This window comes from Mus musculus, chromosome 6 (genome assembly GCF_000001635.26).
Source record: "Mus musculus strain C57BL/6J chromosome 6, GRCm38.p6 C57BL/6J".
NCBI classification, from domain to species: Eukaryota; Metazoa; Chordata; class Mammalia; order Rodentia; family Muridae; genus Mus; species Mus musculus.
In genome coordinates, this window is record NC_000072.6 from 73,082,151 (window position 1) to 73,105,111 (window position 22,961).

Here is a 22,961-nt window from a genome sequence, read left to right on the forward strand (position 1 = left end):
GGAATAGAAACCCTGACTAAGACAGTTGCTTACAAGAACATGGGCACCATGCCCGTGGGAAAGTGCCTCTCCCTCCCCCAGTGATGGTAAATTACTGCTAGCTCCTGTCAGGCTGTGAACTAGACTAGGACTTCTTTCTTCCCTCCCTCCACCCGCCACTTCTTCTTGGTTCTCTTTCTTCACTATGCTGAGGACTTAACTCAGAGCCTTGGCAGGCTCTGTAGGGTAATACTGCTAGAGCAGTATTTATTCTCTGGATGTGTCTAGAAAAGTTTTACGCATCCCTGCTTGCTACCTATAGCTTTGGTAACCTGCTCCACTTACAGTTCACTCTTCGTTCTTCTCAAGAACGCTGAGGATCTCCTGTCTGATCCTGCGTTCATTGGTTCTGACACCCAAGATGACACCACCAGGTGTGGGAACACAGATCCGTAAGAGACTATGAGAAACTTTACAAGCATCGCAGACATATGACACATGTCCCTTTATACCCTGACGCTAAGGACATGCATCTACTCAAGATTCACTTCTTCTTATGCTACCAAAGGCTGACTTGAGAGAAAATTTCTGCGGGGAAATTATCTCTGCTTGCCATTTCTAGAAATGAGTCACTTTTCAGGACTGCAGTCACTCTCATACTGCACACGAGAGAGTCACAGTAGCCTCCCATAGAGAGTATGAGTGACCGTTGCTCATGACCTTCCAGTCTCTAAACTGTCCCGCTCTAGATGAGGTACCTGGGCAGCACGGAGCTTCTGTCTCTTTGGTTCAACTTCCTTGACCACCCGAGAGTACAGATCCATGGCTCTCACCCACATGCACATGGATTTGCAGGCCTTGGACACCTTCTCCACCTTCTCAGGCACGAAGTCAGGATTGTTGATGTACTTCTGAAGCTTCAACAGGATCTGCGGCTTTATGTTCTCCTTATCGTATTCTAAAAGCCTTCTTAGGAAGTTAGAGTCACCAAGAAGTTGCTTTGCTGTTGGCCAGTCGGGCCTGCAAGACAGACCATGGTGAGCTAACAGCACTGCCACCCAGAGCGGGATAACACCAAGGTAAGTGGCGGTGAGAACGTTATAGTATTACCCAGTAGTTGGGGAGTTTTAACCTTGGCACTGTAATTCTGGTAATGGCCCAACTAATTCATGAGGAGAGAGGAAAGTGGATGATTATTATCTACATCCTAGATTTGCTAGAGAATAAAATATGAGAGTTTTAGAAATGTAAGATGTTATAGAAACAGTAGTTTTAATTTTAGTATGTATGTATGTATGTATGTATGTATGTATGTATGTATGTATGTATCTGTCTATCTATCTATCTATCTATCCATCCATCTTTCTAAGACAGGGTTTCTCTGTGTAGGACTGACTGTCCTGGAATTTGCTCTGTAGACCAGGCTGGCCTCATACTCGCAGAGATCCACCTGCCTCTGCCTCAAGCACTACAACTGCCTGGCTAGGAAAGTAGTTTCTAAGAAGAGTTATTTTATTTTTATTTTTAATGATGTGTTTGTGTCTGTTTGTGGGATTGTGTGTGTGTGTGTGTGTGTGTGTGTGTGAGAGAGAGAGAGAGAGAGAGAGAGAGAGAGAGAGAGGGAGAGAGAGAGAGAGTTGGCTGTGAAGGCCAAAAGATATACGGGATCCCCTGGAACCCGGACTACAGAAGTGTGTGACCCAGCTGGTGTGTGTGCTGGGAACCGATCTGGAGTCCCCTGGAAGAGCAGCAGGTGCTCTTAACTTTTGAGTCATCTCTCCAGCATGAAAACTAGAGTTTTAATTTAAAAAACACTGTTAATTCTTGTATTTTATCCTTTGCCTTAACTTTGACCTTTTAATTCTCTTGCTAGGATGTCTTAAAAAATGCCTTCTAGATGTGCCTAGTCTCTCTGCAACTTGATATGCCAAGGCTGGTTGCTACCCATGGGAGGCCTCTGCTTTTCTGAAGAGAAAGGGAGGAAATGTGGATGAGGGAGGAAGGACTTGGAGGAAAAGAGGGAGAGGGAACTGTTGATCAAACAATATGACACATATATGCTATTTAATTAATATTATGTATATATAATAGATACATGAATATATATCTATATGAAATATAGATGTACATGAAAAAATTAAAAAAGATTGTATTGTTGAAAATCTGAAAACTAGATTTCAGAAGAAATGTGCTTGGCATACACACAATGATCCTTCATGATGAAATTACTGCCTGTCTGCCCAGTTCCCTCTCCATGAAAATAGTAGTTCTCCAAGCTTTTCCAAGGTTCACATTTCTTTGTCCCTCAAATTGCCTGTATTCTATAGCCAATAGTTTTATATCTTCCACTATCTGTCATAAAATATTCACTGAATAAAACACTTGTTGGATACGTTTGTTGAATGGACCAATCAAACCAAAGAGAGGTGGTCGGAGAACAGAATGAATATACATATTAGGGAAATATGAGAAAGGAGAAAACTGGTGAAAGGGAAATCTCACCAGGCATCCAGTGACTCACTTGGCATTTAAGAGGATGGAGATGGCTTCCATCACAGTCATGACCAAGTCGGGGGGCTTTGTGAAGACTCTGATTTCAGAGATATCTGCTTTGTCTAAGGAATCCAGTGCTTTATTGGCAGCTTCGAGGGCGGGGAGTGCCTCCTCCAGGTCTCTCTGGGCATCATCAGCGATCGCTTGAGTCTCTTCAGCTTTCACCTTTGCTATTGCTTCATCTTCTTGCACAACATTACGGACCTAACCACAGAATCAAGGTTGCTTAAGAGGTCTCATTAAGGCTGAGCATCCTTGTCTCCCATCAAAGTACTAACCAGGCCCAACTCTGCTTAGCTTCCAAGATCAGACAAGACTGGGCACATTCAGGGTGGTGCAGCTATAGACCCTCAGGAGCATCCTTAGTAAGGAAAATCTGAATCTGAAACTAAATGTTTCACCAAACACTGCCACAAGCAGATAATTTCACATGTGATCTTATGTGACAACCACAGTCAAGTGCAGGCAGCTAAAAAAAAAAAAAAAACGATTGTACCAAGTTACTATAAGATGTTTATATACCATATATAAATGAACTTGTGCTTAGACTTGAGTCTGGTGTTGTATATCTCCTATGTGTGCAGACATTACAAAATCTACAAAAATCCCAAAATCCAAACATACAAGACATCTGACTTGCATCTGAAGAGCCAGGATAATGAAGTGCATTTTCCCTTTGTGTTAGATCCATGGTGAGTGGGAGTTGCATCCTCTTTGCTGTTTGTCTATCTCATGTCTGTGATAAACTCAATAGTTTCTTCTTAGGAGGAGGAGCCATTTTATAATTTCAGATATTGCTTTCTTCATGACTCTCAGTTCTGGCTACTGAGTGGTATCAACTCGGTGGTGGAGAACCATCCTGATTTGATCAAGTGATATTGTTTACGACTTCAAATATTACTGAATTTCTAGAAAAATAGCATTACTGATTCTGGTATCTATTTTAATGACACACATAACAAAATGATCACTTACTGTGGATTAATCTTGATTGTCAACTTGACACACTCACAACTCTGAGTGTGTCTATAAAGTTGTTTCCAAAAAGATTTAACTGAGCAGATAAGACCCACCCTGAATATGGGTTGCAACTGCCTATGGGCTGTGGGGTCTTAAGACTGAATAAAATGGAGAAAGCCCACAGAACACCGGTATTCATGGATCTCTGCTTCTTGATTGTAAATACACTGTGATCAACTGCCTCACATTACTGAAGCCAGGATGGACTATACCCCCTCCACCTGTTTGTGCAAACAAACCCTTCCTCTCTTAAGTCACTTCCTGACAGATATTTGGTCATACACTTATTCTGTGCAATCCATGAGGTTCCAGTTGAAGCCTTCTGGCCCATATGACTATTCCCATACCACTGTATACCTGATCAGCACTTTCTTGGTCCACCACTAGTTTTTCCATCAGGGCTTCAACATCTTGTGATTTCTGTAGTAGCACAGGTTCTAAAGCCGAAAGGTCTAATTTCATTTTATCTACTAGTACATTTGTTTCTAGTAGCTTGGTGAGACCATTCTTTACACGATCTCGTGCCTAAATGACAACAACAACAACAACAACAACAAAAATCACAACAGTGTTATGAACTGAGGATTGCCATTATTCATTATTTATACATTAAATTTTATTCCTACAGAATCATCATGCCAATCTGTAACACTTCAAGTTGTAAACTACTACAAGTAGGGAAACCTTTGTAGGTAGCACAAGGCTAGGAACTGGCCTCCTTATTTACCATGTGTTAGGATCTGATCCCTCCGGCTATAACTGTGGGGTGTCCCCGAACCATTTGGCTCACTGAGGGAAGGGGATTAAACATTTTCCAGGGGTGAAAACCCACATCTAGGACCGCAGAGGTGGTACACAGTACAGGGATTTCTTTTGATGGAAGAGGAGACACTACTTTGAAGGTGTGTCAAAAAGATCTTTTCAAATAGGCAGAAGTCAAAGGTGAGTGTTGGACTCCTTACAAGTCACGCCTTTACAAAACTAGGACCTGGGAAAGATGTTTTAAATATCTGAGTAGCAAAGGCTTCCACTTGCACTCTGTCTAAAATGTTGCAATTTTGGATCCTGTTAATTGGCACTGTTTCTGGGCAGCTCACATGTCAGGCCAAAGTATAAGTACTTCATGAACACTGTGTATTATGTATTTGTTTCATTTTAACTGTCACAGAATCCTATTTACATTTTACAACAATCCAAGGAGGAATTATAAGTATTTCTAAAGTTTATTTTCTAATTTAAAAAAAGTATTTAATTTTTGTTCGTATGAGATCTCATCTAGCACAGGTTTGCCTTCAAGGGTACTAAGGCTGAGGATGGCCTTGAACTTCTGATCTGCGTGGTCCATAGTTCAAGTGCTGGAGCTGAAGACGTGTATCTTTTCCAGTTTAGGGTTACCTTCTATTTAAGCTTACAGACCTTTCATAACAGGCTCAAGATTGTGTGTGATGGAAGTGGCAGAGCTCGGGTGGCATGAAGAGTGTGTGACAGTGAAGCACTTGGTCTTGGTGCTGACCGGCAGCACATGTTAGAGCATTCAGAACCCATCTCTGTGGCTCTTCAGATAAGTTTCGTCGGTGTTAAACCCTACAGAGATGGGGAGGTCTCTGCTCAACTCCTGTGCTATTGTGCTGTTCTCATTCTGTTGGACCAACAACACATAAATGAAAGAAGGAAAATATAAATATTCAGGAATGGAGAGGCCCTAGCAGCAACACAAAACCCTGTTTTGGGTGCCATAACAGGTTGTGACTTTGGTTTGAAGATGGCTCTTTAGATAGAGGGAGATGTAGCGCAGTGGTAGAGAGAATGCTTAGCATTTCGGGTAAGACGGGTGTATAGATGAACGTACTGAAACTAACTGCTTCCTTTTCTCAGTGAGCATGGTCAGGTAGAGATTGATGAGCTCCAGGTAGGAGGTGGGCGTGGTGTAGTAGCGCCTGCGCAGTTCGTTGTAGTAACGCTCCGCCATGTGGGAGACGCTCAGGTGCACGTTCACACACATGAGGGAAAGCTTTTCTCTTAGATCATCGTTTCCAGTGTCGACAGATGAGAAGAATGACTTTGATACAGACAGGAGCGCTTCCCTGGGCCACTGTAAATAAAAAGGCAATCTGAAAAAACCATTCTGCAGGTCACTTTTTACAACACATCGTTCAACAATTGAGAAACAGTATTTGTCTAGGACTTCTTCGGCTGGCTCTTCCTTTCATCTGGTTAACTCCTCCTCCTGCTTTGGGAGTCTCATGAACCAAACCTTATTCCAGGGGACCCAGGTCTGCATTTGCTGACCATTTTGCCCCACCCCCCACCCCCAAGCAGTGTCAAGCACAGAGAAGTTGCTGATAAACATGGGCTGATTAGAAGCAATTCTATGCATAGAATGATGCAAGTCACAAGGACCTCTAAACTTCCCTGTGATGCGGCAGCGAGGTCGAGGTCGGGTCTAGACCTTGACCTTCCGACTTCTCTTGTTTGAAGCTCCCCTGATCCTTGGTCAAATGTGACCCTTAGTTACTCTGTGCTGCTGCTGGGCAGCTGAGCATAGCTGGAGAAGAAACTCCCAGTCCTCCCTCTCATCTTCCTGAGGGTTGCTTGGTTTTTGAGCGAGGGTCTTTCACACTGGGGCCCAGGTTGGTTTTGAATGAGGAGCAATCCTTCTGTTTTTAGCCTCCTGGGTGCTGAGATTACAAGCACCATGCTTGGCTCACTCCACCTTCAGTTCATGAAAACTAGCCCCCGAGAGCATCTCTGACAAGCTCCTTTCCTAACACATCAGTTTCATGCTTTGTATTCTATTCCCTAGACTTCTGTTTGCCCATTTCGCTACTTTCAGTGGATGCCTTTGCTTGCTACATGAACGGAAAGATGAGAAGCAAAGGAGACTTCAGTGAGCTCTTCACCCCACCCCGGTATCTTCCCATCTGTACCTTTTCCTCTCAGCACTCCCCGCTTGTCACGAGCGTAATGCTCCTTCAGTGACAATTACACCCTATACTTCACTGCTATTCAGTGACGTTGGTTCCACGAGGCTTAATGTTGTGTTGAATCTCTTCCTGGATCATTTTTATCAACACACCCAGAGTTTAAAATCAGTGTTCAAAAGTAGTTCTGGACCAGCAAGATGGTTCAGCAGGTAAGGGCTGCGCTGCCAAGCCTGACAACCTGGCTGCCAGACTCACGTGGTGGAAGGAGAGAACTGACTCCAACAAGATGACATCTGATCTGCGTGTAAGTGTCGTGTCGTGGCTCCTCCCCCTAACACATGATGTAATAAATGATGAAAGACAGGACTTTCTTGGCTTCGCTGTACCTCTCTAGTCCTTGTCTTTCTGTTTGCTTGGAGAAAACTTTTTGAGATTGTTGCTTACACTCACTGGCTCTGATACCCTCTTCTGGTAGGATTTATTTATTTTTATTTTATGTGTATTGCTATTTTGCATATACATTTGTCTGGGCACCACACATGTGCGATGCCCTTGGGGGCCAGAAGAGGTAGTTAGATCTTCTGGAACTGGTAATACTGACAACTTGTAGCAACCATGTGGGTGCTGGGAATCAGACCCGGGTCATCTAGAAGAATAGTCGGTGCTCTTAACTGCTGGGCTATCTCTGGCTCTGCCTCTTTTCACCTCTCTCCCTGGCCATGCACTGTGACAGCTCTTGTCGGGATCACAATGACTTCAGTGTCAGCGGCTTTCCCTCCCTTTACAAATTGTGTTTTCTCTGTGTTCCGTGACCATCAACATCATCCTGTGTCTGAGTAATTCCCTAGAAGTCTTTACAGCTAACATAAGGATCGTGAGCTATGTTCCGTGGGGTAGCCCCCCCCAAAACAAGCAAATCTGTCTTCTCCCAGAGGGTATCCTGGGCTGTCACTGACCTGGACAAACCAGTCAATGGTGCAGCAGTTTACCAGGGAGGGAAACATCCGGCATCGGGACCTGAAGGCCTCGCCAACCGGGCTCATGCAGAGAACTATGTGCAGCTTCTGTCGTACTCTGCTGATGAAATATTGAAACACCTGACAACAAAGATCAGTTTTCAGTTGAAAATAAGAGGGAGAGTGCATGGGACACAGTGAGGATGCAACCAGGAAATAAAATGAGCACAGCTAGATGAATTGCAAACACCTACAGTCAGTGCAGTTGACAAAATCTAGACTCACATTGGTCTTGGTCACATTACTTGATGTGGGAAGACCTGTTTTAACTCTGGGTGGCACTGTGTCCTGGGCAGGGAAGTCTGGACTTTAGAAAGTGGAGAGAGGAGCTGGGCATTGACATGCACACAATCATTTCCCTGCTTTCCAACTGTGGATGCTTTGTGTGCAATTGCTTCAAGCTCTTGGTACTATGGCTACCCTGCCATGATGGGTTGTACCCTTAATGGGCAGTACCCCGAACTAGGATCTGGAGTAAACTCTTTCATCTTTAAGTTACTTGTGTTAGGTAATTTTTATTAGAGCAACAAGAAAGTAATGAAGACACTCATGCAATCTGAAAGTACTATAAAGGACAGCTAGAGGCAGACCTGATGGTGGTACGGTTCTGTAATTCCAGTTACCTAGGAGGCAGAGGCAGGAGGATGAAGGTTTAGGGCTACCCTGAACTACAGAGTAAGTTCAAGGCTACACTGGGAGATTTACTGAAATCTTGTCTCAAACAATAAAAGTGGAGTGCTGGAGATAAGTGATGGATGGCTTATCTACCATGTGTGAGACCCTGCAGTCAGTCTCGAAGAAAGGAAAAGACATTTTGCAGTTTTCGCTGCAATCTGAGCACTGTATATGACTTTGAGGAGACCTCTTAAGTGGAGAGAGAGAGAGACCTTCATTGGTTTTGTTTTAGGATAGAGAGCAGTCAGGAGTAAGGGGCAGGCCCTTGGCATTTATCTTTGTAGCTGAGAAGCCTGAAAGAATGGTGGCTCTGGAGAGTTAAGTTTTGGATATTACACCTTACTTCCGACATTCCTGCCAAGGAGGAGGATACATTGCTTTGTGGCTGGTGGCTGTTATCAGGGGCACAGTGGTTGGCCACCGGCTGGCTCACTGGTATAACAGGAATGGCACAGTAAAGGCTTGGGCTCCCTTGCCTTTTAATTCCCACAATGTATGTGATGGTTGCTTTTAGTAATCAACTTGACATAACCTGGAATAACCTGGAAAAGAGCCTCAGCGAAGGATTATCCACATCAGGTGTGGCTGTCCGTGGGCGTGGCTGTCTGTGGGCGTGGCTGTCTGTGGGCGTGGCTGTCTGTGGGCGTGGCTGTCTGTGGGCGTGGCTGTGGGGGATTGTCTTGATTGTTCTTTGATGTAGGAAGACCCAGCCCATGGTGGGAGGCACCATTCCATGGACTGGACACTAAACTGTCTGTGAGAGAAGAGCAGATATATGCAGGCAGCCGGGTTGTTTTTGTTTTCTGTCTGCTCTTGACTGTGAAGTGAGATGGCCTGCTTCAGTTCCTGCCCTGACTGCCCTGCTATCAGGGACTGTAATCAGGAATTGTCAGCCAAATAAATCCTTTCCTTTCTAAAATTACTTCTGGTCAGATTATTTCCACGGAACAGGAATGGAATGGATTATTGCACTGAACAGTGTGCATTGCACATTCGTTCCGAGGAGTCGGGCTGCTTCTCGTTCTTTGGCCTCCTGAGGTTTTGCACCTCTCTAATGAGGGCCCCTCTGGCATAAGGTAGTTGCTGCAGTAGACTTGCTGACTGTACTCATTATCATCTCTGGCCCAGGACAGTTCTCACAGGGGACACATTAACTATCCCATAATAATAGCCTTGAAAGTGGAAGGAGGTGCAGAGGGAAGGAAAGCTGGAGAAATGAAGGCGGATATCAGCTATAGTGTGTGTGTGTGTGTGTGTGTGTGTGTGTGTGTGTGTGTGTATGTGAGAGAGAGAGAGAGAGAGAGAGAGAGAGAGAGAGAGAGAGAGGGAGGGAGAGAGAGAGAGAGAGAGAATAGAGCATATTTCTGTTTTCATCGTGTAGGACCTTGCTGCTAATCGAGAGTATAAAAAGCATTGGGCTTGCACCTGTAGCCTTTCTCAGGTGAGAGACTGTAGATGTATCTAACAAGTACAGGCTCAAAGAAGGGGATCTGGCTATGACTGTAATCTCTGCGTAGGCAATGGGATTTCTGATTTCTGTATCCATGGGTATTTCTGAAAGTATAGTGAACAAACACTTTAAACACAGAAAATAAAATAAATAGAATTAAAATAAACAAAAAAAAAAAAAACCCAAACATGTAAAAAAATCTACCCTAACTGAACAAAAGGGCTAAGGCCATCTTTGCTTAGAAAGTTGTATAATAATTCTGGGATGTGCTACCTCATCTCTGTTCCCCTCAGAGATTCCAACTTCCTTTGCTTTTGGTCGGGTGGCTGCTAAAACGTGCTCCAACTCGTCCTTCTCAAATAAATTAGGCACTTCACCAGAATTCAGAATGTTGTTTATGTCTTCAAGGAACTCTTCGACGACGATCTATTGGAAAAGCAAAGTGGCCATCATAAATCTACCATGCTATAGTCATTATATGAAGTTATCGAGTATTCATTCCAAAACTTACAGGTACCGGTTCTACCTTTAAAAGATACTTAAATAGTAAACAGCATCCTAAGTCCTAACACAGGGACTTTATTGAGTTTCCATCTTCTTTTGTTTCTTCCCCTTCACTGCTCATGCTGTGATAAAACACCCTGAACCAAAGTGACATTGGGGAAAAAAAGGGCTTATTTGAAGTACAATTCCAGGTTGCAGTCAAGGCAGGAACTCAAAGCAGCTAGTTACATAACGTCTGCAGTCAAAAGCAGAGAGAAATAACCTTATCTTTGCTGCTTGTTTGCTCATGCTCAGATGGCTTCCTCAATCTTGCCTACTGTTTGAGACCCTCTGCCTAGGGAATGGTGCTGCCCACAGTGGGTTGGGTCTTTTCACAGCAATTAACAATCAAGAGAGTCCCTAACAGATGTGCTCACAGGAAAATCAGTTCTAGAGAATTGCTTGATTGAAACACTCTTTTTCAGGTGATACTAGAGTGTGTCAATTTAACAGTTAAAACTTACTAACACATCATTTTACCCATCAAAATCATTTGTACAAGTATCTTATAGTCTGCTCCATTCAGTGATGATTTTACTATGAATATTAAGCCACACTTCTGTAGAATGTTCATCTTGTGGGAAAACAACATTCCTTGTAGACAAAGTGCCTTGAGTTTCCATGAGCATAAATGGTTGGCAATTTAGTTTCTACTACCAATCCATCTTTAGGTCTAAAGCTTTGCTTCTCAGCTGGGAGCAAATTATTTTCACCGACCAAATTCCCAGGAGTGAGATTAACAAAGTGCGTAAATATCAACTACTTCTCATTTAGGTCAAGTATGACTTTAGTAATGTTTAACCTTTCCTTTTGTTAGTTTGGGTTTTATAAGTGCTTCCTTTTGGAGAATTCAGTTGTCCTATCTTTGGTTTTTTGAAGCAAGGGTGAATTTAGTCACATTGACTTCTGTCTGGGGTGGGGGGACTACTATAAAACTGTCTTCCAGAGATGATGTGGCTTTGTATTCATGACTCACACAGCAGCTTTGGCTATCTGCACAAGTCCTGCATGTGTTCTCGCCAGTCAATGTTCCAGCATGGATAGGGAGGGGGCCCATGAAGCCATACCCTTGCTATGAAGCTACTGATATTTGATGGCCCATGAGATTGGGTGAGTCAGCTTTTTCCAAGAGGATAGCCCCTAGTAGGTTGCACATGATTCAGTAGATGGCCCTACATCGTGCACACATGGGAGACACTAAACGTACTCGGTGGGTTATAATAAGCGACAAGAGGAGGACATGAAGTGGGGGGGGGCACATGTGACAGAGGTCCTGGGGGATTTGGAGGACAATGTAAGCAGATGCAATTCTCAAAGAATAAAATATACAATTTCTGTTAAAAAAGAGTCTGTTTAGACTTTCTTAGGCCTTCTTGAGATTTTCTTTTAGATTTGAATAGGTAATTTGTACATTATGAAATGGGCTTCTTCTCTCATAATTAGTGAAAGTATTACAAGTATTTATTGTCTTGTTTATGCTAAGTCTTTTGCTACTCATCACTCTGCAGATTTTCCCTCAGAACAAATGTATTTATATTCAGATTATTGCTTCTAGATAGAGATTTAACATTTTTACTAAATTTTAATGTATTCATGTGTGTGTGTGTGCGCATGCGCATGGAGGTCAGAGGATAACTTTCAGGGTGCCTGCCTCTCCTACCATGTGAGGCCTGGGGATCAATCCCAGGTTCCTTTTACCTGCTGAGTAGCAGACTTTTCCCCACACTCTGCCAATGCCATATCATAATTTAAAAAGTAAAGTTTTTTTTAATGGTGTGTGTGTGCATGCATGCGTGCATGTATGTGTGTATGAAAGCCTCCTGCTACAGAGTTTAAAATCTCTCATATTGGCCACTGAATACTACTGAGTTCTAGAGTTAATTTGACCTGAAATTTAGCTCTTAGTCTTGGATGCAGTAATTTTTACATAGAGAGTTTCTATATATACTTCCAAATAGAGTTTATTACTGTGGTGCTCAGCTTTAACTGTCAATTTGACACAGCCTAGAATCAACTGGGAAGAGAGTCCAGGTGAGAGATTGCTTCCAGTGGCTTGGCTTATGGGCATGTTGGGAATTGTCATGTTAATTAATTGATGTGGGTGGCCCAGCCCGCTGTAGGCAGCACCATTCTCTAGCAGTGAGTCCTGAACTGTGTAAGTGTGATCAGAGTTCAAGCAAGAAAGTGAACAATCTTGAATTCACTTCCTTTGGTTGTTCACTGTGGGTGTGATGTGCCCAGCTCTTCCAAGGTCCTGCCCCTGTGACTTCTGCGCTATGATGGACTGTAACCAGAAACTGCAAGGCAAAGTAAACCTTCTCCCCTAAGCTGCATTTGCTCAGGCTGCTTGATTACAGCAACAGAAATGGAACCAGGACAATAACCTTCTACTATCTATGCCTTTCCCCAAAGAATAGCTCTCTTTAAATTCTGACCACAAATACTTTGAATTAAAAGGGAGAAACTTGGTAAAAAATAAAAATACTGGGCCATAAAGATCTTTTATAAGGTATAGGGAATATGTTAGTGGAGACAGTGATCTTCTATAATTTACCCACCCTCAAAACACAGTGGATTGCAACCCCATGTGTTCACAGTGCATTTTATGTGCTCAAAGTAGATTTTAACCCCTGGTGCTCACAGTGGATTGCAGCCCCATGTGCTCACTGTTTATGTACCTGGGTGTCTGTGAAAAGGAAAACCATATCTTTGTCTTCCACACCAGCCATCTTGTACAATTTCCTCAGGTCTTCGTGGAAATTGTCATAATTATACCCTCGGCTAAGTTCGATCTGCATACACTTGTAACCACATATATGAGCTGCAAGTCTCGTGAGGGACTGCTTTCCCGTGCCTCCTACACCAACCAGCAGCGCGTTGCCCCTTTCCTGGCGGATCATCCGTGCAATTCTGCAGGAAGCAAAGGGAGGAAGATTGAGTTCAGGTTCACGGGCGTGTCACTGTAGCTGAGAGGACCTCAGGGCTCTCAGTGGGATGGCTGTGGCCAGCAGAGCAGGATATTGCAAGGGAGAAGCAGTCTATCTCAGGCAAATCATGGCTGGGTGAATGTTATTATTGGCTTTTTTCTCCATCTCTCCCCTGCTTCACCATGGGCTGGAAGCTTTCTGCCTTAGGTGTGCAAATTTAAAATAAAAGATTTCTCTTTCTTTCTTTCTTTCTTTCTTTCTTTCTTTCTTTGTTTTGTTTTGCTTTGTTTTGTTTTGTTTTGTTTTGTTTTGTTTTGTTTAAGTGTGAAGGGTTTTGACAGGGACCCTGACTGATCTCGGACACAAATTTATATACTGGTATAGCCCAAATCTCCACCTAGAAGGGCAAGTGTGCACAAAAACCACCAGATGTAGAAAAAGGCACAGTGGTTCTGAAGGGGGCTGGGGTTGGGGGTCAGTTGGGCCAGTCACTATATGAGAGCAACAGTATTTTAGAAACTTGTGGTGAGTTGAGTATGAATAGCTTCCATAGGCTCATATGTATTTGAATACATGAGCTCATATATTTGAATAATTGGTAGGACTATTTGGAAAAAACTAGGTGTGGCCTTGCTGGAAGAGGCATGTCACTGGGCTCAGGATTTGAGGCTTCAAAATCCACACCATTTCCACTCCCTTGTGTCTGTGGGTCATCTACAATCTCTCAGCCACCACTTCAGCACCATGCCTGTCTGCTCCCATTCTCCCCACCATGAGGGTCATGGACTCTAACCCTCTGAAACAGTAAACCCTCACTAATCACTTTCTTTTATAAGTTGCTTTGGTCATGATGTGTCTTCAAAACAATTCAACAGTAAGTAAGACACTTGCTGATTCATTTTAGTGAGGACTTAAAACAGTGCAGTAGTCATAATATTAGACTGGACACTCAAGAAGGAGAACATAGAATTTGAGTTCAGGAAAAAAAATTTAGAGAGATATGGATAAATGTGACCACTAACCTGCAAAGATCAGCTGTCTCACATAGGGTATCATGGGAATTGAAGCAGGTGAGGTAGAAGACATGTTCAAAGAATGCTCAGAATGTGGGGCGGGGGGGGGGGGGAAGGATGAGGAAGAGAAAGAGCACGGAAGCAAAGGAGGATAAGCCATGGGAAGCAAATACAATTTTAGAGGCCACATGAAAGCAACTATAGAGGGAGGAACAAGAAAGGCTGGCCTCAATGGCTTACGGGCACTTGCTGCCAAGCCTGAAGACCTGAGTTCAATCCCCAGGACCTACACTGTAGAAGGAAAGTGTAGCAATATTTTAATCCAACAACATGGCTGCTCTGATAATATCCAAAGACTTTCTAGGTCTTTGTAATCCAGCTTGAATACAGATATGGCCTTACTACACACTTTTAATGCCTCTGTCTGGAATCCTTTAATCCCAAATGATGACTTCTAATTGAGGGGCAGACAAAGTGATGAGTCAGAGAAAGATATGACATAATGAGTCAGAGATAGAATATGCCCCACTCTCAAGAGCATCACAGGGAGAGAGATCAGTTTGGCAGTTGAGTTCAGTGCATCAGAATTGAGCCAGTTGAGTGAGTTCAGAGTGGAGTTCAGTTGATTCAAGTCAGTTCAATTGAATCAGTTCAGTCAGTGCAGTTCATGCAGTGTAGGTCAGCAGAGGCCATTGAAGCCAGAGAATAAGAAGGAGCCATAAGATTAAAACAAATTGTCAGAGTTAGTTTGAGGCCAAGCAGAGCAATTCAGTGAGAAGCAGAGAAGCCAGATTGAACCAGTCATCTTGGAGAGATGTTTGAGCCAGAACAACTGAGTTGCACCAGCCAGCCAGAGTTCAGAAAGAGCTAGAAAGGATGAGCTTATTCAACAATAAGCCTCCAAGATGACAATTACATCTGACAAATAGAAGTTACTTTTCAGGAAATAACTGATTTTTGTAAGTTGTCCTATGACCTACACCACACACACACACACACACACACACGTTTAAGGGTTGGAATCACATATACTTCTATTTCTGAGATCTAAATTTTTGACACAACTTAAAAATTTCATGAGCATCTAAAGCAGGAATAAGAGATTTCCTCCATGAAAATGAATCAACATGAGATGGCCACACAACAGGCCTTAAGGTGTCATTTAATAAGACAATGGTGAGAGATTGAGGGAGAGAAAAATGTCATTGTGGATCAGTGACAATCTGTAAAACTATCCTAAATGAGGATGAACATATACAGAAGAAGAAAGAAGAAATTTTTTTAAAAAATTAGAAAAAAAGGTCCAAGAAGGTGGGAGGAATGTATGATAGGGATTAACACCCTGCAGTTCACATCTGAGTATCGGTGGTCACAAGACCTCCCCAGGGAGTGATGGTGTTGACAAACTTTTAAAAACAAAATAGAAAGGGTACAAATAATTTCTTTAAAAAATTATTATCACCAGTGCTTTAAATAAGGTTTCTCTATGGGAATGAAAGTTGTTCAGATATAGCATGTGGGTATGTCAGTAAAAGAACAGATGGGGACCAAGCAGTATCTTGATAACCCAGTGACATATAAACGGTCATCCTATAATGCAAGCTGTGACAAACATGACTTCTTAAATTTGAGTTAAGAGCAGAAATGTAGGACCCATGGGAGACTTTATTTATGTGAAAAAAATCCTTGGGGTTGTCAGTCTGAACAAGAGCCAGCACTAAAATGTGGCCAAAATGAATATAGACCCTCAAAGCTGTTAAATTTTTGCTATAGTTGTAGATCAAGGGACATCCCACTCACACTAATATTTCAAAATGATTTTTAAAGATGTCACCATATATGGGTATCATTTTTAAAGTACAGTATTAGAAATTTATGAAGCTAAACATATTGAAGGCTGGATACATTTTTAGTGGAGAGGGATCTGAGACAAGTCTTGGTATAATAGCCCAGGATAGTCTCAAACTTGTAGCAATCCTGCCTCACTCTCCCAAGTGCTGGGGTTTCAACCATTGTACTCCTGGCACGATCCAGGAGAGCTATGCTTGGTAAGGATAAAGCTAAGAGAAGCATGAGAATAATTTTAAAGAATAATTTATGGAGCTTTTATGAAAAACTGGGTCTGTTCTGGTTTGGGAGACCTGCAGTGGAATTAGAGTCAAAGGTCTGAATATGATTCCTAAGCCTGCCATTCATGAGTAAGAATGGGAGAGTGTGCCTGATATTTCCATGGCATTGTCTGTAAGTCAATGCAGTATTGTTTCTGGTCCAATTTGTTCTATGATCCCATCAAAGGCTAGAGCACTGTTCTCCTTGTATGAGTCTGGATGTGTCTGTGTGGCTGCTTTGACAGAAAGAATAGATATGATGGAATTGCTAAGTTATATGGCCACTTGACCTCTCTTCTTGTTGTTGGTGCCAGGGCTGTGATTTGGTGAAGCCCAAACACCCCAACTGCGGTCACAGAGAGTCTCGTGGAGAGAGTATCTGTGGACAGAGATGTGCCAGGTACTCCAGGTACTATCTGATGAAACTACGAGAAGCACCCCAAGAGAGCAGCCTATAACCATTGAAAGACAATGGTGAACTAAAGCCAGTCGATGTGTGTCTAAACAGCCTAGAAGAACATTCTCTGAGCCAAATTCACAAAGAGCTTGGGGCACAGAGCTAAGAAGGGATCATGACCATTACATGATGCCATGTATCAAGGCTTTCCATGCTCACTGAGTCCCATTATTGCTTCTGCTCCCTAGGAGGGACCTGACACCAGAAGTCACAAATGAGGCTCACCTGGAAAGGTTATTTAAATACTAAGAATGGTCTAGAAGGACATGAACTACTCTATAAAGTGGTGTGTGTCTCAAGTACTGAAGATATTCAGGCTCAGTGCCCACATATGAGGAATGTCCCTCTAAGGGGGCCCTAAGTGGGCAGGAGTCACACTTTTAAGCAGCTAGATCTATCATCAGGGTTCAACAATATTTACTATAACCTTGAGTTTTCTTTGTAGGCACACGTGTACCTTGTAATTAGCCCAATATATCCTTTAGACCGCTTCAGATACTATTTATAACCAGAATAAAAACAAACAAAATTGATTAATGCTTTGTAATCACAGGATGTAGAGAAATAGCTTAGTGGTTAAGAACACTTGTTGCCCTTGCAGAGAACTCAGGGTTTGTTCCTAGCACCCTCATGGTGGTTTATAACAATTCCGGGGGCTCCAACCCCCTCTTTTCACCACCGAAGGTATCAGATATGCACATGGTGCACATAGATATATGTAGACAACACATCATACACATAGGTATGTCTAGTATTTTGATATTTTGCAATAATGACCTATGGGATTCCATAGAAAATTCATTTTGTATCTATTTTAGGCATATAGAAATATATTTATTTGGGGGCTAGAGAGATGGCTCAGTAATTATGAGCATGCTCTCCCAGAGGACCTGGGTTTTGTTCTAGCACCCACATTGGGCAGTTCAAAACTGCTTGTATCTCCAGCTCCAGGGAATCTAGCATCCTTTTCTGGCTACCTCAGGTAGCATACACACACACACACACACACACACACACACACAAACAAGGTAAATAAACAAAATCTTTAAAAAAATCTTATAAAGTATCTTTTAGTTCACATTGCTTATTTCTATGGGCCTTTAACTCGTCTCCTAATGCATCTAAAGGTTTATCTTTTACTGAAGAATAGATTAGATCAAGTATGTGTGGGAGCCTGTGGCACTGTACCTGGACACGTGCTCTATGGCATCCTGGAAGAACACCAGCTTGACTTCCTTAGGGTTTGTGAGGTTATAGTCATCGAGATAGTCCTGCAGAACATTCTCGATTTTCTCCATGTCGGGTAAATCATCGTAGATGCGGTCAGACTTCTCTGCTCCAAACTGTAAGGCGATTTGTGAGAACACACCAAGTTGGGTCAATTGCCTTATATAGACATATGACACACACAGACAATCTGGAAAATTATTTCACTTCACCTTTTCCAGTGCTAGGTTGTAACGACAATGATTTTTGCAATAAAATTCATGCAGAAAGGAGTTTGAAATTATTTAATTTGTGTGTGTGTGTTCTGGTTTCATACTCAGGCTGTTGCCATTCAAAAAACTAACTGAAAATCCACAGGGCCAATTGTGAGCACCGTGAATGATCGTTTTGGGACTACATGTAGGTTTTGTTCTGTTTTGACAACAGCAGCCAGCCGAGAGTTAAACATACTGTTGAGAATAAAAATCAGGTGTAAAACAAAAGGAACCGAGCGCCTTGGTTGGCCCGATTGAGGATGCCTTTTCTTTGCTGTAGCAATGGCTGGGAGGCACTTCTGCTAAAATAAATCTGGACAAAGCAAAGAGAGTTCTTGTACGAACTCATCCTAGGCAAATGCTCTACCACCTGGCCATCCCCCAGGTCTGGTTTATCTGCTAAACTTTGCACTCTCTTTCTTTCTCCCGTGTGTGTGTGTGTGTGTGTGTGTGTGTGTGTGTGTGAAGTTGTGGATATTCTATTGTGGAAGTCAGAGGACAACTTTGGATTATGTTTGTCCTCGGAAGCTTTCCGATTTCTGTCTTATTGGCCCAGAACTTTGCAAAATAGGCCAGCACAGTTTCCAGGGATTCCCCACTCTCTGCCTCTCATATTGCTATTGCTAGGAATGTGCTAGCTATGTGTACACTACTGCATCTGGCTTTTTACATGGAGTTCTGGGGATTCGAACTTATGTTGTGGTAACTTAGCCCAGGGAGTGGCACTATTTGGAGGTGTGGCGGAGGATGTCACTGTGGGAGTCAGTTGACTCATAGTGGCCTTCAGATGAAGATGTAGAACTCTCAGCTCTGCCTGTGTCATGCCTGCCTTGGATGCTGCCATGCTCTTGCTTTGATGATAATGGACTGAACCTGTGAACCTGTAAGCCAGCCCCAATTAAATGTTGTCCTAATAAGAGTTGCCTTGGTCATGGTTCACAGAAGTAAAATCCTAATTAAGAACTATGTCTTCATGCTTGATGGGCAAGCACTTTACTGACTAAGCCATCTCTCCAGGTCTTTCTTTATTCTTTTATTTGATAATACTAACACTAAAAACACATAGCAAATGTAAATTGTGTGAGAACAAACCCTTTATTTATTTTACTTTATTTATTTTGCTTTATTTATTTTTACTTACGTTGTTGTGCTTAGCCTAGTCTTTCTTTCCTTTTAAAATTGGTTGGTAATTTCAAACATGCATATAATATATTTAGATTACATCCATCTTCTCCTTAACGCCTCTAAGACATCCCTCTATCCTCCCTCCTAATTCATGTTGACTGATTTTTAAAGAGTTAGTTGATTAAGTTTTAAAACTATGAAGTCCAATCAGTACTGCCTGTATGTCCATGAGTATAGGCATACAAAAGAGTGAGCTGTGTCAGGATAAAGCATATTCATAAGAACTAGGCAGCAGCAGATTTGGCCCATGGGACCGGAGCTTGTCCACACTTGGCTTAGATATTAATCTTCACAAATGCAAAATCCTAGCGTGGATGAATCTGATTCAGAAAACAGCAAATACCTTTGAGTACAGCCAGGCAGTAGACCACTCACCTTAATGAAATCCCCAAATATGATGGGCTTGCTTAAAAAGTATTCCAGGTCAATTGCAATTCCAAAGTGCTTGTCTGTTAACAAACAAAAGCAACTTTACCATGGGGATCAGCTTGGATGTAGCATTCTAATGCGATCTACAGATTCGTGTCTGCAGTTGATATAAAAACTGAGAGACAGCCATGCCAACAACATACCATTTTAGTTGGGTGGAAAATTTCCCAGATTTCATTATTTAGTAAGTATTAGAATTTTTGGGTAAATAGTAAATATTGAATAACTATTCAATAAAAAAGAAACATTTTGGGATTGTCATCATTTCTTTTTATCTTTTAAAAAATTAAATGCATAATTTTCTTTTTTGAGACAGAGTCTCATGCTGTAGCCAAGCTGGCCTCAAACTTAATGCAATCCTCTTGCTGGAGCCTCCTGAGTGCTAGGATTATGGAAATGAATTACTACACCCAGATAAAAATATGTTTTTTAGTTAGCACATAAAATAATGGGTTTCACAATGCCATTTTGATATAAGTAGATCATTATTTTTGTTTTTATTTTCCCTCCTTTGTCTCCCTTCTCCCTTTCCTTCTAAGCCTCTGCCCCCTAACTAAACCTATCTGTGTCCATGTCATATATGTGTGACATATGTATATAACCATGGGTCTGTATATATACCTAGATTCCCCATGATACCAATGCATGTGCATACATACACATATCACATGGGTCTGCTTATAACTATAACTATATATAGTTACCCCTAGATTCTCCACTATGTCATGTATGTGTGGCATATGTATTATACGTGTGTGCTCATAACTACACACACACACACACACACACACACACACATCCTAGATCATCGATGACAAAAGGCATGTGATATTTGTTTTTCTGTTTGCCCATGATCTTCTCTTGTTCCCTTCCACGTCATTTCAGACTGCTTCCTCCTTCTACTTCTTTCTGTTGTCATATCATTCATCAATATTCTCTCTCCCTCTCTATACCTTGTAAGAGAGGAAACATGTTATCCTGCCTTCCTATTAGACAAAATCTCATTTGTCCATTTTCCTGTCTCTACTTCTAATTTCATACCTGATTAAGACTATAAAACCTTTATTTTAGTAATTCATCTTCATAATATTTATATATATTTGACTTACCAAAATTTTTACTTATGAATGCCTAACATTCATAAACTCATTTTCAGTTCACTTTTATGGAAACCAAATTGTTTCTCTGATTTTTAAAACATTAAAAAGAAAACCCAGCTAAATAAAGATACTTACTGGCCATTTCTGTCAAAATGAGATGGAAGTAGTGTTTGTCTTCATTATTGATCAGGCGGTCATGGAACACTCTTTGACATTCGTGGCAAAACAGTCTAAATATCTGAAGTTCTTCTCTTATTGTTCCTGGATCACATTGGAGAATACCTGTATTTGTTTGTTTGTTTGTTTTTTTAGAAAAGGAGAAAAAAGAAAAAAATTGCATTTATGGAATCTCAGTTTAATAAAGTAGAAAACACTTAAGTCCAGCTTGGGATGGAAAGAAGTGGTTAGGTTTGATATATATTTTGAAGGGAGAGTTGTTCAGGGAGTGGGTGGAGGTCAAGGTTCATAACCAGAGGAGTTAATGACGGTCCCTTCTACGGCAGGAATACCTGTGGCCAGTGGCAGAGGGATGAAGAAAGACTCTATATTTCTTTCCTTTTCTTTTCTTTTCTTTTCTTTTCTTTTCTTTTCTTTTCTTTTCTTTTCTTTTCTTTTCTTTTCTTTCCTTTCCTTTCCTTTCCTTTTCTTTTTTCTTTTTCCTTTCCTTTCCTTTTTCCTTTCCTTTCCTTTTTCCTTTCCTTTCCTTTCCTTTCTCCTTTTCCCTTTCTCCTTTTCCCTTTCTCCTTTTCCCTTTCTCCTTTTCCCTTTCTCCTTTTCCCTTTCTCCTTTTCCCTTTCTCCTTTTCCCTTTCTCCTTTTCCCTTTCTCCTTTTCCCTTTCTCCTTTTCCCTTTTTCTCCTTTCTCCCTTTTCTCCTTTCTCCTTTTTCTCCTTTTTCTCCTTTCTCCTTTTTCTCCTTTCTCCCTTTTCTCCTTTCTCCCTTTTCTCCTTTCTCCCTTTTCTCCTTTCTCCCTTTTCTCCTTTCTCCTTTTTCTCCTTTCTCTCCTTTCTCCTTTTTCTCCTTTCTCCTTTTTCTCCTTTCTCCTTTCTTTCTCCTTTCTCCTTTCCTTTCTTTTCCTTTTTCCTTTCCTTTTTCTTTTCTTTTCCTTTCCTTTCCTCTTTCCTTTTCTCTCTCTCTCTCTCTCTCTCTCTCTCTCTCTCTCTCTCTCTCTCTCTCTTTTGAGACAGGATCTCACTATGTAGCTCTGGCTATCCTAGAACACACCATGTAGACCAGGCTGGCCTGGAACTCACAGAGACCTGCTTGCCTCTGCCTTCCGGGTGTGGGAATTAAAGGTGTGCATCACTGCAGCTGGCTAATAACCTATTTTTCAATCGAGTTTAAGAAGTCCAGTTGAGCAGCTGAGTGAGGACGTGGAGAAGAATGTAGAACGTGGGAGGCATGCTCAGAGGAGAGGAACAGAGGACTGACTGAGGTTGAACAAAAAGTTGACTGAGTACAGGGCCCAGGCCATGATTTTAAGATAGGGAGGAGGAGCAGCTATCAATACCAATAGAGTGACAACAGCCAGGGAGAGTAGGGAACAGGAGAGCGTACACTAGAAGCATTGCTGAGGAGAGGCTTTATTTACTTACTTACTTACTTACTTACTTACTTACTTATTTTTATAATAGGAGTCTTTCTAGAAAAAAGAGAAATTAAAATTTAAAGGTGGGATCTATTATTGGATTTGCAAAAATGATGCTGGGGATGATCTAATAGAAGAGGTTACTATACAAGTAATGTGGGGATTGTAAGAACCAAATCTCAGATGAGGCAGGGTAGAGAGGGAACTCTGTACAGGGGCAGTTCAGATCAGGATAGGAAAAGTCAGGTTTGGGAGGTGCAGCATCTGTGATCTGCTTGCTTCTATTTTTCAGCTTTCTAATTTTCTGTTCCTCACCCTTAGCTGGAAGGGTTGAGTGGAATGGGGTGGAGAGTTAAGAAGGTTCTGGCTGGGTGTGGTGGCGCACATCTTTAATCCCAGCACTCGGGAGGCAGAAACAGGTGGATTTCTGAGTTTGAGGACAGCCAGAGCTATACAGAGAAACTCTGTCTCGAAAAACAAACAAACAAACAAACAAACAGACAGACAGACAAAA

The 22,961-nt window shown here is 42.0% G+C and overlaps 1 protein-coding gene across 4 annotated transcripts in view; it reads right to left on the reverse strand.

Annotated features, from left to right (window-relative positions):
• Dnah6 (dynein, axonemal, heavy chain 6) overlaps nucleotides 1–22,961 on the reverse strand; it is a 204,625-nt gene that overhangs the window by 64,548 nt on the left and 117,116 nt on the right. For all 4 annotated transcript variants that reach the window (XR_003956215.1, XR_377473.4, NM_001164669.1 and 1 more), the window contains exons 43-52: nucleotides 20,996–21,142; nucleotides 19,707–19,780; nucleotides 17,854–18,008; nucleotides 12,839–13,070; nucleotides 9,891–10,043; nucleotides 7,433–7,573; nucleotides 5,402–5,644; nucleotides 3,910–4,077; nucleotides 2,501–2,736; nucleotides 738–999 (exon numbers count right to left, since the gene is read on the reverse strand). Coding sequence is in view for 2 of the 4 variants with exons in the window: in NM_001164669.1 (NP_001158141.1) it covers nucleotides 738–999; nucleotides 2,501–2,736; nucleotides 3,910–4,077; nucleotides 5,402–5,644; nucleotides 7,433–7,573; nucleotides 9,891–10,043; nucleotides 12,839–13,070; nucleotides 17,854–18,008; nucleotides 19,707–19,780; nucleotides 20,996–21,142 (1,811 nt within the window). In the remaining 2 variants the exon portion in view is untranslated. The remainder of the gene's footprint in view (nucleotides 1–737; nucleotides 1,000–2,500; nucleotides 2,737–3,909; nucleotides 4,078–5,401; nucleotides 5,645–7,432; nucleotides 7,574–9,890; nucleotides 10,044–12,838; nucleotides 13,071–17,853; nucleotides 18,009–19,706; nucleotides 19,781–20,995; nucleotides 21,143–22,961) is intronic.